This window comes from Entelurus aequoreus, linkage group LG07 (genome assembly GCF_033978785.1).
Source record: "Entelurus aequoreus isolate RoL-2023_Sb linkage group LG07, RoL_Eaeq_v1.1, whole genome shotgun sequence".
Classification (NCBI taxonomy): Eukaryota; Metazoa; Chordata; class Actinopteri; order Syngnathiformes; family Syngnathidae; genus Entelurus; species Entelurus aequoreus.
The window spans coordinates 10,809,425-10,824,149 of record NC_084737.1 but is presented as its reverse complement, the minus strand read 5'-3'; the positions used below and the strand labels follow the sequence as shown (position 1 = coordinate 10,824,149).

At 40.6% G+C, this 14,725-nt stretch overlaps 1 protein-coding gene across 3 annotated transcripts in view; it reads left to right on the top strand.

Annotated features, from left to right (window-relative positions):
* Window positions 1–739: 739 nt before the first annotated feature.
* The window catches only part of bcas1 (brain enriched myelin associated protein 1), a 39,720-nt gene continuing 25,734 nt past the window's right edge, over window positions 740–14,725 (top strand). The window contains exons 1-3 of one of the 3 annotated variants that reach the window (XM_062052561.1): window positions 740–829; window positions 911–992; window positions 10,797–11,098. In XM_062052561.1, coding sequence (XP_061908545.1) covers window positions 791–829; window positions 911–992; window positions 10,797–11,098 — 423 coding nt within the window. In that variant the 5' untranslated portion in view covers window positions 740–790. The remainder of the gene's footprint in view (window positions 830–910; window positions 993–10,796; window positions 11,099–14,725) is intronic. The other 2 variants (XM_062052562.1, XM_062052563.1) reach the window with 2 other exon arrangements.

Here is a 14,725-nt window from a genome sequence, read left to right as displayed (position 1 = left end):
TGAAACTCATGGGAATAATCACTGAATGGAGAACTGGGGGTGGGATTAAATAAATTATCTTCTTCCCACTCCCTTTCAGGCAAAACTGGACAATCATGCACTATATTAATTTATATTAATTATGTTTTGTCAACGTGTACTTCTTTATGTCATTGCCTGAAATAAATAAATAAATGAAAAAAGAACAATAAATGATTGTGTAATGAAGCCATTTAAAATGTATATATTGTTCACTGTTACAAGTGGCCCTCGGAGGGCAGCCGTAATTTGCGACGGGCCCCCGATGAAAACGAGTTTGACATCCCTGGATTAGCGCTTCATTGGCCTCGCCCCAAAGTTTCACGTCAGTCGGTGATGTACTTTATTACGTGACTCAGCTAGCACCCTCACCAACACGTTCTAGTACTGGACAGTAGTAATAATACAGAAGTATCAGACTGAAGCCACAGTGAAGATGTTTTTTGTTTTTTTTGCTGTGTGCTATCACGTAAACATCCTCAGTACACACCATATTGGCCTCGTCATGATGATGAAGAGGCAGGGGCCTCACTCACTACACACACAAAGAGATTATCTTGAGCTAATCAAGTCCTTTTTTACCTGGGAGGAAATCCTATTGATCACGTAGAAACAGTCCCACCCACCTGCGAGTGCACATATAACTTGCTTCACAGCAGTCGTCTTCAGCACAGTCGGGCCGGAGCATCGAGCGCACCCTCTTTTGTCAGGGTGAGGACACACCTTGAGGAGGATCTCTACGTACTTTCCAGAACGTCTCTAGGTGTCGAGTATGGGGAACGAGCACTCTAAGAAGAAGGAGCCGAGTAAGGTAACACAGATGCCAGCTAAATGATTGTTTTTTTTTAGTGACTTTTTAAGTATTTCTCTGAATTGTTTCCACTTTCGGAAGGAGCAAACTCATCCTCATAGTGAAAACGGAGGAGTCCACGGCCTGGCGGTGAACATCACGTCCAGTGGAGTGGACATTGATGGTGAGTTTTTTAATGCAGTAGAACAGGGGTGTCCAAACTTTTTCCACTGAGGGCGGCACATGGAAAAATTAAAGCAAGCGGGGGCCATTTTGATATTTTTAATTTTCAAACCATAACAAAATACATGGATTTTGGTGGGGTTTTTTTACCTTTAGGGCTCCTGGGGACTATAAAGGCTCTCAGTCATTAAAATGTTAAAAATAAGTCAAATTATAATTTTTTATTTTAACGCTTACAGTAAATCTGTATATCAACTTCAGGTTGATATGAAGTGAAAAAAAAATACAAATAAAAAGGTTTTATGCCTCTTTTGTCAAAGACAACTTGTTTTTTATAGTAAAACTGAAATACCGGTATGCAGTTTTTTAGTAATTAGAGCCATAAAAGATCAATAATGCAGGACACCATTGATTTTAATTCATTATTAATTTTGAAGTGTAAAGATAAATAATAAATAATTTTGAAGTGTAAAGATAAATAAAATCCCATTAAATATATTTGGGATCAAAAAGGTACCCCACTCATAAAGTGATACATTTTTATTAGTTTTTTTTTGTTTTTTTTAACTTTCAACACTTAAGTTACGAGATCAACTTCAGATATATTTGTCCATTTTTACGGTTGAACTATTATTTTGTGTTATGCTCTTTTGTCAAACAAAACTTTGTTTTTATATGGCAACCACACAATATATGCGATATTTTTTCCACATAAAACATTTCAAAGTGAAATTTTTGAAGTCATCGGAGCCTCGAAAATAATTCATTAGAACATTGATTTTTTTGTCTTTTTTTTTTTTTTTTGAGCAATGGCAAAAAAAGAAAAATGAATAAAGACAAAGGAAAAGAAAAAAACAGCCTGCATGGCAGCTTTGTGTCAACATTGCCACTTTTTCTCGTTAGATTTCACCCCATTCCATTTTTTGAAAATGTTTTCTAAAATTTTTTGCAATTCCCGGAATGTGTGGCGGGCCGGTGAGCAATTAGCTGTGGGCCCAAAATGGCCCCCGTGCCGCACTTTGGACACCCCTGCAGTAGAAGGACGAACATCATTCTATCCGAAATGTCAATTTGAAAAGTCTGTTCCGGAGTCAAAGTGCGCAGTATTTATTTTTTTACAAGTGTAAAAAGAAGGTTTCTCATTGTCATCCCATTGGGTTGAGTTTTTTCCTTGCCCTGATGTGGGACCTGACCTGAGGATGTCGTTGTGGCTTGTGCAGCCCTTTGAGACGCTCGTGATTTAGGGCTATATAAGTCAACTTTGATTGATTGATTGATTGATTGATTGATTTCCATTGGGTCCTTCAAAACATGTCATACAGAAGATCTTTGCGTAAAAGCGTTGTCATAGCAATACAAGTGTAAAAGTAAGCGAAGTACTGTCTACGTTTTGTCGATAAAGATAAAAAGAGATGACCCGTCATTTAAAAAGTCATCTTCCCATGTCCGTGGTGGACTGCTCCTTCGGACTCGCTAAGACTCTGCAAACACGACCGCAATGTCAACCATAGGCGTAGTCTCCGAAAAGGTACTGTTTAATCTGTCACGGTGCAGCTAGCGGGGGATGTTGACACACAGGCCATCAAACTGCATCACATGACCATGCCCGTGTTTACTTCTTGGAGTATCTTTCGAGGGGAAAGTACTGTCCTTTGTTTTAAAGTACTGTCTAGGGCGGGCCTGGGAAATTATCAAATAAAATCCTTATTCAAACTTGAACCATTTGATACTGAAAAATACAATTAAATAAACTCAATGCGTAATAATTAGAGATGTGGCTTTTATACCGATATCCGATATTCCGATATTGTCCAACTCTTAATTACCGATACTGATATCAACCGATACCGATATATACAGTTGTGGAATTAACACATTATTATGCCTAATTTTGTTGTGATGCCCCCGCTGGATGCATTAAAGTCTCAAACATGCGGCCCGCGGGCCAATTGCGGCCCGCAAGACGTTATTGTGCGGCCCCCGCCTTAATATGACAGTTTAATGTTAGTGCGGCCCGCAAGTTTTGAATGAATGGCGCTTAACAGCGCTGTGTGCGGAGCTGATGGAATCTACCAATCACAGTGTGGTATAAGACTCCAGACAATATTGAGGGCGTGCCATGATGGCACTGCCTTTAGTATCCTCTATAAACCGTCAAGAGGACCTTTTTCTCCATACTAACAGCGTGCTTGCTCAGACACATGTTGTATGAGGCTTCTGCAGACACGTGCAAGTTATTGCATACATACTTGAGGAACAGCCACACATGTCACACTGAGGGTGGTCATATTTTATTTTATTTATTTTTTAACACTGTTATAAATATGCGCCACACTGTGAACCCACACCAAACAAGAATGACAAACACATTTCGGGAGAACATCCGCACCTAAACACAACATAAACACAACAGAACAAATACCCAGAACCCTTTGCAGCCCTAACTTTTCCGGGCTACAAAAACACACACCTCAACCTCCCCCCCATCTACCGAATTCGGAGGTCTCAAGGTTGGCAAGTAGGCATTGACGTCACTTGCGTGATGCAAGCAGAGAAACATTTTGCCGCTTTTCCACGACACCCGCACACGCTCTTCTTCCCTCCCTCCCTGCCTCCCTCGCTCACCCGCCTGCTCGCTCCCGCCCCCGCTGTAAACAGTCCGGGCGGGGAAGATGAGCGCTTTGATTGAGACTTTTATTAGTAGTAGTAGGTTGCACAATGAAGTACATATTCCGTACAATTGACCACTAAATGGTAACACCCAAATAAGTTTTTCAACTTGTTTAAGTCGGGGTCCACTTTTGGTTTGGTTTGATTGATTCATGATACAGATATATACTATCAGATATTCCAAAGCACTCCGCCGAAGGAGCGAGCGACAATACAAAAGTGTGGTGCACTGGACCCCAGCGCTGGGCGAATCAGACGTGTAACACGTTAGTGGTGATGTTAGCCCGTTCAGGGCTAATTGTGCTACCGTAACTGTAAACTCCACGGCGAGCCGCCCCGCCCAGCCCCCTCCTATCCCTCCCCCCTCCCCCTCCTGTTGGCTCCAGACAGAGACGATTTTTGATGCAATATTTCTTTGTTGAGCACAAGGGGCACCCCGACGTGTCTTATTTCATTTCATTTTTATTTATCTCCTTCATTGATGTGCATCTTTGATCGATAGACAATTATACCTCAATTATTCAATTATACATTTACACACCAATGCCTGAGAAGGAGCAGGATGAAGAAAAATCTGATATTTTTCTGCCCCCTTCAACGTAATACGTAGTCTTACTTAATGATATCATATAAACCAACAATTACATTCAAATATAACGAAAACAAACAAAAAAACACAAGATGTGCAGAACTTCATGATGTACAAACCGAACAAAAGAAGTAATATACACCTCAAGGGATGATACAAAACAAATACAAAACCAGGCAAAAAATAAGTAAAATAATAAATATAAAGCAAAATGTAAACACTTATGGCTGTCCATATGATTTTATTGTTCTGTCTTTATATATTTTTTCATTTGGAATATATTTTTACAATCTTCTATCTCATTGTAAAGAGAATTCCATAGTTTAACCCCCACCACATTTGTTTTAAAGTTGTCCTTGAATACTGATGTTGGAAATGACCTTTTCTTCTATGTTCTGTATTCTCAGAAGTGATGACAAACATTTTTTGTAAATTTGCTGGTAATGTTTTACTTTTAGCCTTAAACATGACACATAATGTCTGTAACTTTACTAGCTCCTGTAATTTCAATAAACCGGAATTAATAAAAAATATGTTAGTGTGTCCTAAGTAATCTACTTTATGAATAATCCTTATAGCTCTTTTCTGTAGTTGATACAGAGAAAGTTGCAGTGCACAAGCAATACAATTTGAAACGTCATTATACAACTAGACATGCTGAGGAGTATGCAAAATACCAGGGAGATGAGAGAGTGAACCGGGTTGCAAATTTTAAAACCAGTCTACTGAGGCAACAAGATTTCGTCAAGAAAGCAAGCGAAAGGAGCGATGCAGCAGTCAAAGCTAGCTACATGGTGAGTGAGATGGTTGCTAGGGCGGGAAAGCCATTCAAAGAAGGTGAATTCATTAAAAAGTGCATGTTAGATTTTTTTAAAGAAATCTTTTCTTGCGGCCCAGCCTCACCCAGTTTCTGCATCCAGTGGCCCCCAGGTAAATTGAGTTTGAGACCCCTGCATTAAACAATGTAACAAGGTTTTCCAAAATAAATCAACTCAAGTTATGGGAAAAAAATGCCAACATGGCACTGCCATATTTATTATTGAAGTCACAAAGTGCATTCTTTTTTTTAACATGCCTCAAACCAGCAGCTTGGAATTTGGGACATGCTCTCCCTGAGAGAGCATGAGGAGGTTGAGGTGGGTGGGGTTGGGGGGCGGGGTTTTGGTAGGGGGTAGCGGGGTTGTATATTGTAGCGTCCCGGAAGAGTTAGTGCTGCAAGGGGTTCTGGGTATTTGTTCTGTTGTGTTTATGTTGTGTTACGGTGCGGATGTTCTCCCGAAATGTGTTTGTCATTCTTGTTTGGTGTGGGTTCACAGTGTGGCGCATATTTGTAACAGTGTTAAAGTTGTTTATACTGCCACCCTCAGTGCGACCTGTATGTCTGTTGATCAAGTATGCTTTGCATTCACTTGTGAGTGTGTCAATAGCAGCAGATATCATGTGATTGGGCCGGCACGCAAAGGCAGTGCCTTCAAGGTTTATTGACGCTCTGTACTTCTCCCTACGTCCGTGTACACAGCGGCGTTTTAAAAAGTCATACATTTTACTTTTTGAAACTGATACCGATAAGTATGAAACCGATACCGATAATTTCCGATATTACATTTTAAAGCATTTATGGGCCGATAATATCGGCAGTCCGATAATATTGGCAGTCCGATATTATCGGACATCCCTAGTAATAATAATTTCAAATTTATCATGAACAGTAACTCAAGAGCACAATATTTAAAACACTTTAACCTACAAAACAAAAATGAATAAAACAAATTGTGCTGATTTTTTAAAAACATTTTTAAGTCAGGATTAATTGTGTAATGTTCATATTGTTGTTACTCAGCCAGCGTTTGTGGGTCTGATGGACCCGTTGCATTTTGTGGCTTTTAATGCCTCACAATCAAACACTTTTATGTTAAAATACTGAACAGATGTTTACCTTATCACAATAAACATCACGAACACTATTCAGAGGCAGGTGAAAATAATCAGCACCCATGGCAACCAAGAAACACAAACCCAAGGGTGCTGAAACAGAACCAAGAGAGTCTCAAACTAAAACAAAACACAAACATCACATATACTCGATGTTTGACATATCCGAATTGGAATGGTAAATAACAGGTTCGTCGGCATAGGGATTAAAGGCCTACTGAAATGACTTTTTTTTTATTTAAACGGGTATAGCAGATCCATTCTATGTGTCATACTTGATCATTTTGTGATATTGCCATATTTTTGCTGAAAGGATTTAGTATAGAACAACGTCGATAAAGTTCGCAACTTTTGGTCTCTGATAGAAAAAAGCCTTGCCCCTATCGGAAGTAGCGTGACGTTGTCAGTTGTTCACTCCCTCATATTTTCCTATTGTTTTCAACGCAGCTAGAGCTATTAGGACCGAGAAAGCGACGATTACCCCATTAATTTGAGCGAGGATGAAAGATTTGTGGATGAGGAACGTTAGAGTGACGGACTAGAATGCAGTGAAATACATATTTATTTATTTTTTCCGCATATTTTAAACTTAATCTAATATTGCAACAAATATGATATTATCACACATTCCAAAACATCAAAATAAGTACTTAAATATCTGCTTGACTTGTGATTTTGAAGCAACTTATCCATCAAATTGTACCATAAAAAAAATAATTTTTCGGTTAAAAAAAAAAAGGTAGCTCAGTTAAAGTATAAATAAAGTACCAATGATACTCCTCCCCAACCTGGAGATGGCACTCCACCCTTTTCCGGGCGAGAACCATGGACTCGGACTTGGAGGTTCTGATTCCCATCCCAGTCGCTTCACACTCGGCTGTGAACCGACCCAGTGAGAGCTGAAGATCCTGGCCAGATGAAGCCATCAGGACCACATCATCTGCAAAAAGCAGAGACCTGGGGCCATACTTATCAAGCTTCTTAGAGTGCCATTTTACACTTAAGTCCTGAGAATTTGCGAAATTTAGTCCTACTCTCAAACTTAAGAATAAAAGCTTTTTATCAACGTTCTTAAGTCTAAGAATCACTCCTACTCTCCACGATATTTAAGAGACCTTCAGAGGTGTCTTAAGTGGTTAGGAGTTGCCAGCAGGGGATGGCACTGAGGCGAGAGAGACGTGCGCGAACATTCAGGGAGCGGAACGATGTTCTGGATTTGTTTGATGACGAGCAGCTGATCAAACGGTATCGTTTAGACAGAGCGGGTAATATTTTTGTCACAGATTTAATACTTTTCGATTCCATGTTGATTTCTGCATGTGGCTGCAGTGGGCTAGTATATATAGAGCCACCCACACCACTTTCAAATTAGTTGCCTAATTAATGAATTGGAAAGAAAATGTTATGAGAGTAGCGTATGTGTGAGGTGAGTGACGTCAGTGAGTGTGTGGGCGACAAAAGAGAGGGAGCGGTAGCGTGAGTGCCGGCGGGGACTAGTTTGTTTTGTATTATTTTGTAGTTTATTGTCCAAATATACACTCCCATTGTCCACTTAAATATTTCCAAGATATTTCTTTATTCTTAGACAAGGGATTCCCTTCCGTGATTGGTCATTTCTATGGACACAGAAATGACGTCACCTAAAATTCCGTTTACGGCACATAGTAATGTCGTAATTCAGCCCTGAGTGTGACACTTAAGATTCAGTCCTACACTTCGCTGAAAGTGTGAGTAAGACGCTTGATAACTAACTTTTAAGTGCAGCTTTCAGCCAAGAATTTATTTACTCTTAAGTCAACTCTTAGCAGACTTCTTAGGAGTAATTCTAAGAAGCTTGATAAGTACGGCCCCAGATCCTGCAGCCACCAAACTGGATCCCCTCAACGCCCTGACTGCGCCTAGAAATTCTGTCCATAAAAGTTATGAACAGAATCGGTGACAAAGGGCAGCCTTGGCGGAGTCCAAACCTTACTGGAAACGTGTCCGAATTACCGCTGGCAGTGCGATTTTTAACTTATGTTTTATTATTGTTAAAATTGTTTAATACGTTAAACTTCAGCATATTAGTACAACTTAAGTGATCTGTTACAAAATCATGCTGATTGTTAAAGATGTTAGATAATATAACACGGGATAGTTCTACCTCAATAAAAGTTTTGTTATTCTGGAAGTTCATTGTGTTGCTCAAGGTAATATTATTTATATCCCACGTGTGAAAGATCCGGGCCCACGGATGAATGATTTATGGCCCCCGGGATGATATTCGATTAGTATTAGAACCGGCCCGCAGGCCACAGCCGCCTGCCGCTGTTTTGCGCGCACCAATACTCCATCAGTGTTGGCGCAAGGAATTTTCAAAATTGGGTCCCAGGAACCCCATCAAGTCATGAAAATGGGGTCCCACGGTAAATTTTTTGGGGACTTTGAAAACAAATGATGAATGAAAGCATTATCCTGTTATATCTCACATTCTATATTGTGTTTTGGAAAAAGGTTGTCAAAAACATTACTTAAAGGCCTACTGAAAGCCACTACTACCGACCACGCAGTCTGATAGTTTATATATCAATGATGAAATCTTAACATTGCAACACATGCCAATACGGCCGGGTTAACTTATAAAGTGCAATTTTAAATTTCCCGCTAAACTTCCGGTTGGAAACGTCTATGTATGATGACGTATGCGCGTGACGTCACGACGGCAACGGAAGTATTCGTACCCAATGTGTCACCATACAAACTGCTCTGTTTTCATCGAACAATTCCACAGTATTCTGGACATCTGTGTTGGTGAATCTTTTGCAATTTGTTTAATGAACAATGGAGATTGCAAAGAAGAAAGTTGTTAGGTGGGATCGGTGTATTAGCGGCTGGCTGTAGCAACACAACAAGGAGTATTTACTTGGATAGCAGACGCGCTAGCCGATGCTAGCCGCCAACCGCCTCTGTGATCGGGTGAAGTCCTTCGTCGCGCCGTCGATCGCTGGAACGCAGGTGAGCACGGGTGTTGATGAGCAGATGGGGGCTGGCTGGCGTAGGTGGAGCGCTAATGTTTTTATCATAGCTCTGTGAGGTCCGGTTGCTAAGTTGCTAAGTTAGCTTCAGCGTCGTTAGCAACAGCATTGTTAAGCTTTGCCAGGCTGAGAATTATTAACCGTGTAGTTACATGTCCATGGTTTAATAGTATTGTTGATCTTCTGTCTATCCTTCCAGTCAGGGATTTATTTATTTTGTTTCTATCTGCATTGGAGCCAGATGCTATCACGTTAGCTCAGTAGCTAAAGAGCTTCGCTGATGTATTGTCGTGGAGATAAAAGTCACTGTGAATGTCCATTTCGCGTTCTCGACTCTCATTTTCAAGAGGATATAGTATCCGAGGTGGTTTAAAAGACAAATCCGTGATCCACAATAGAAAAAGGAGAGTGTGTGGAATCCAATGAGACCTTGTACCTAAGTTACGGTCAGAGCGAAAAAAGATACACCCTGCACTGCCTCTCTAGTTCTTCACTCTAACGTTCCTCATCCACAAATCTTTCATCCTCGCTCAAATTAATGGGGTAATCGTCGCTTTCTCGGTCCGAATCTTTCTCGCTCCATTGTAAACAACGGGGAATTGTGAGGAATCCTACCTCCTGTGACGTCACGCTACTTCCGGTATAGGCAAGGCTTTTTTTTATCAGCGACCAAAAGTTGCGAACTTTATCGTCGTTGTTCTATACTAAATCCTTTCAGCAAAAATATGGCAATATCGCGAAATGATCAAGTATGACACATAGAATGGATCTGCTATCCCCGTTTAAATTTTAAAAAATCATTTCAGTAGGCCTTTAATTCATTAAAAAAAACACATTTCTATGCATATGTAAATGTCTTCAATTATAAACATTCATTCACTTTCTTCTTTCCTTCATGGATCTAAACTTTACCGCTGCTGGTATTTTTATCTATATTTTTATCGTAATAATTTCAGAATCTGTTTGTTCTATTTTTGGCCAAAGTAAGACAAAGAAAACAATCTGAAGTTGTGTTGATTTTTTAGCTTTAATGCCATGATTTTAATAGTCCGGCCCGCATGTGCACAGATTTTCCTCAATGCGGCCCCTGAGCTAAAATGAGTTTGACACCCCTGATATATGGTTCTAGGATACACATAATTTCAACCTTTCAAAGCTCCTCCTGGACCACCAATTTTTGACCTCGGTATATCAACTCCGAGTTACGGCCATGGTTACGTCATTACGCAGTAGAAGCCGTTAGAGGGTGGAATATAATGCTTAAAAATGTATTGGAAAGTTTGCGCCCTCAAGGCATCTGTGTAAATGTTACAAACAGCTCCTTTATTGATGCCGACATTATCTTCATTGTGTAAAAACCTAGTATGTTTGGCTCGGTGATGACGAAATACACATTCCATAAGTTAATTAAAGACTAAAATGCATGTACGGTTTACAAAAAAGACCTCCTTTAGGTTTGTTAAAGACTCCAAATCCCATAAAAACAAAGGAAATCATTGTCAATGTACTAAAATATTATTGAAGATTAAATTGTCTTAGATCAAAACCCCATGGGTGAACTGTGATTGTCGTCCATTTTACTGACTGTTCTTCTTTGTAGTTAACAGTGAGACTCCAACCCAACCAAACGGCAAACCTGCGGCAATAGATCCTGCCGTGGAATCCCCGCAGGAGCCTGAATTTGCGGTGATCGCATCGGCCGAAGAACCTGTCGAAGTTGCTCCTGAACGACCGAGGGAAGAGGATGAGCAACCCCAGGACAAAAAAGTGCATCTTTTCGATAAACTATTCAAAAAGAAAGCAGACCTGGAAGCAAAGTTTGACGCCGATATTGTTCATGAAGAAGAAAAAACAAAGAACGATGAGACTGATCTAAGTCTTCCTGACGCCAATACACAGCTGGTGAGTATTTTTTAACTTTTATACAATGCAGCATTCTTAAACGTTGTGTTATGGTTGGGATTCAGACGTCGGGTTAGTCTTTGTTGAAAGGTCAGGTTTCCAGGAATAAACGAATAATCACTGACTAGTTCCATAGTGGGGGAACATGCGACCAATCAAACCTAAGAATCAGTCCATTAGCACATTGTCGTCTTAGATTAGCGAGTAACACAGAGACCAAATTTCACCTGATGTGACTTTTCCTCAACAACGACATGCTAAATGCTAAAGTACAACAATGAACCTGGTAAACGTGAGCCTAGCACAAGAGCTTAGTGACTAAAGGAATCTATAGAAGTAATTTTAAACTTAGAAGTTAGTCTGGTGTCTTTCTTACATGTAATTTACAGGCATAGCCTAGCACAGCTATGTTGAAGTCCTGGGTGAACTCTGGGTGACCTTACCCAGAGACTGGAGGCAAAAGAGAGGACGGGCATGGGGTTCGGGAAGTAGTGTGTGTGTGTGTGTGTGTGTGTGTGTAGCAGGGAGAAGGAAAATAATTGCTCTAAAAGTTGCAAGTGCCTGAAACTATCCTGTATTCGACCAAGCGAAAATAAAGTTTACGTCCTGATAGGCAAAGTTTTGTCGCCTCTTCCACGAATCAAGTCCGTGGACTCGCTGAGTTGGTTACCGACTCACCAATCCAACAAAAGCAATGAGTTCTTCCCAAACTACTGTTCAGGTCGGAAGACACTGCCGAGCAAAAAAATATAACACTGGGCGCTCGTCCGGGATTAGTTGTGTCTTATCTTGCTTGGTGAGTCGGTAACTAACTCTGGGAGTTCACGGACTTGATAAATGAAAGAGTTGATAAAACTTTGCATAGCCTTTATTTTTGTTTGGTCGAATACACGGCAATTTCATGCACTTGCAACTTTTACAGCAACTACTTTCTGCACACACACTAATTATCCAATGCCACACACTTCTCTGTTTTTCCTACCGCCTTAGGGTCAGTTCAGAGTTCACCCAGGACCCCAACAGAGCTTTCCATGCTATGACTGTAACACATGTTTTTTACAATCTCCCTATAAAAACACACTGTGGCATGTTCTTTCACATGTTTGTTTGTCCCAGAACCAAACACCCAAGCATGAATCTAAATGTCAATCTTGGTTTTCATGATAAAGGAATCCAATTTGAGCGGAGAAAAAGCTGATGCCATATTTGAGCCGATAGAGGAGTCGGACTGTCCTCATCACAAAGCGGAATCATCAACTCAAACGGACGGAATAAACGGAGCGGATGATTGGACGCCAACAGGAGATGAAGGGAAACCAACATTGACTACTGACTTGGTAGATGCGACAGACCCAAGCAAAGAACCGAGTGACCACGATATCATCATTGCAGAGGAGGCGGTTGAAGAGGGCATTCAGGAGCAATTGTTGGACAACCAGGTGCCAGGGCTCCTGACCAAAAAAATCAGAGTGGAGAACATTTCTAATGAGAACATTGAGTTCAGAGCCAAGAAGCAGGTGGTGATGGATGATGTTGAAGCCCAGAATCCTGAGAAAACTGATCCAGAAGTTACAACAAAATGTATGCTTTCAAAATCCATCACAGACATAGCTGAGGAGGTCAAAGTGGAAGGTTTTGAAGAGGGAGAATCATCAGATGATACGCAGCTGACTGAGATGGAGCATGATGTTGTCATGCGTGACATCAGGAATGGATGTGACATCTCAGTGATGGAGACTATCTCAGAAGAGGAGGAACAAGGCATCCTAGAGCCAGCAGAGCCAACAGTCAATGAGGAGGCTATCATAATTGCTCAAAGCGATATCGTGCTTGAAGAACCTTTGGAAATATGCGATACTTGTGAAGAAGAGCTGTCAACAATTGATGAAATTCCTGAGGATCATTTTGATGAAGTATTGTCTGAAATTAATAGCACAGATGACTGTCCTGTAGGCGGAAATAGAACTACAGAGGAGATACAAGTGGAAAAAATTGGTGCCTTTCCTCAGAACCCTGAATGTCCAGAATCCAGCACTCATAGTCACCTGGAAGTTATCCACTCTAAAAAAAGCAGTGCTGAAGATATACCTGTTCAAGAATCGTCTTCCGAATGTGAAGTCATCAAAGCGCCTGTTGAAGCTCTGGTAGATGTTCCATGTTCTGAATCACGTCACAGATACCCTGCAATCCCTGCCGAGGAGACCATCATCCCTGCAAAACATGAGGAATATAAGCAGAAGGAAGTCTTAGGAAGTGTGGATGAAGATACACCTAACCAAGAATTATCTGCAGAACGTGAATTAACAGAAATATCAGAAGGTATTGTGGAAGAAGCTGAATGTTACGGACCAGTCAATGGGAATTTAACAGTCCTAGAACCACCTGTGGAAGAGATTGTCATTCCAGTTGGAGATGACACCCACTATAAGGATTGTACACAGAATAAATCAAATACCACTATCCAAGTGTCAGTTTCAGAATCTCCTGGTGAAAATTCTACTGTTGGGGAAGTCTCTGAATCATGTAAGGCTCAGATTTCTGAAGACAACCCTGCAACATCCGAAAAACCCGAAGAGGAAAAGGTGAGGCCTAGTGATGATAAAGTCGTGGATCCAATTGAGACTATTGTTGAAACTCTCTCGGAGAATCTTGCAGTTTGTGAAAGCATGACTAAAGAGTATTGTGGAGTGCCAGCAGAACCACCAACGGAAGAGGATCTGAGTTCCGAAAGCTTCGTCCAGGACAATCCAGCGGAAGCGAACATTAACCAAAGTGAGGAGGCTCAATTTTTGGGCAGTCCTCTTGCGCCACAATCCACAGTCCTCAAGACAAATACAGTTCTAGAAGAACCAAACAAATGTGATAATTGTTTAGCTGCTTCAGAGTGCCTCAGGATTGTCATTGAGGGAGTGTTGGGAAAAAACACAACAGACAACACCACAGAGGCTGAATCAAGTGAGATGAGGCCTACTGAAGGTTTCTCAGACCAAAGTAAAGAGCACATGGAAGCTCTACTTGTGGGGTTGCAATCTTCATGTACATCAGTTATTGGAGAATCATCCTACAAACTTGACAATTTTGAGATATCGTCACTGGGTTGCAAGATTACTGTTGTCATCCAAGTGTCTCCATTAGAAGGGCGGCAGTAAAAGATGAATATTGTTTTTCTATGACAAGGGTGTTCATCTCTATATAAAGTTTTCACACAGTATGTCAATGTGGATTGAAGCATCTTTCATAATGCAGCTGTGTTTATAAATATCATCAAGTTCACCATGGTAAGTACTGATGATTTACAAATAATCATCCTTGTCATGTACTGATGCGTTACGACGAATTCACATTGTCATGTACTGATGTTTTACGATGTAATAAAAATAGTTTTTACAAGATTCCCTCCAGGAATTTTTATTATGGCATCAAGTGTCCCATTTGGGTATGAATGTACAAACATACTCTCACCGTCTAATGTTTCCAAGATCACGTTTGTTAGATTTGTGGAGGACATTTTCTTCAGTGTTTACAAAAACATGCGCGCTAGTCGTATAGACAATTGAAATATCGTATTTATTAATTTGTCATGTTCACTTTAACACATACTGTTGTTGTCGGAAGATTGAAATTGGT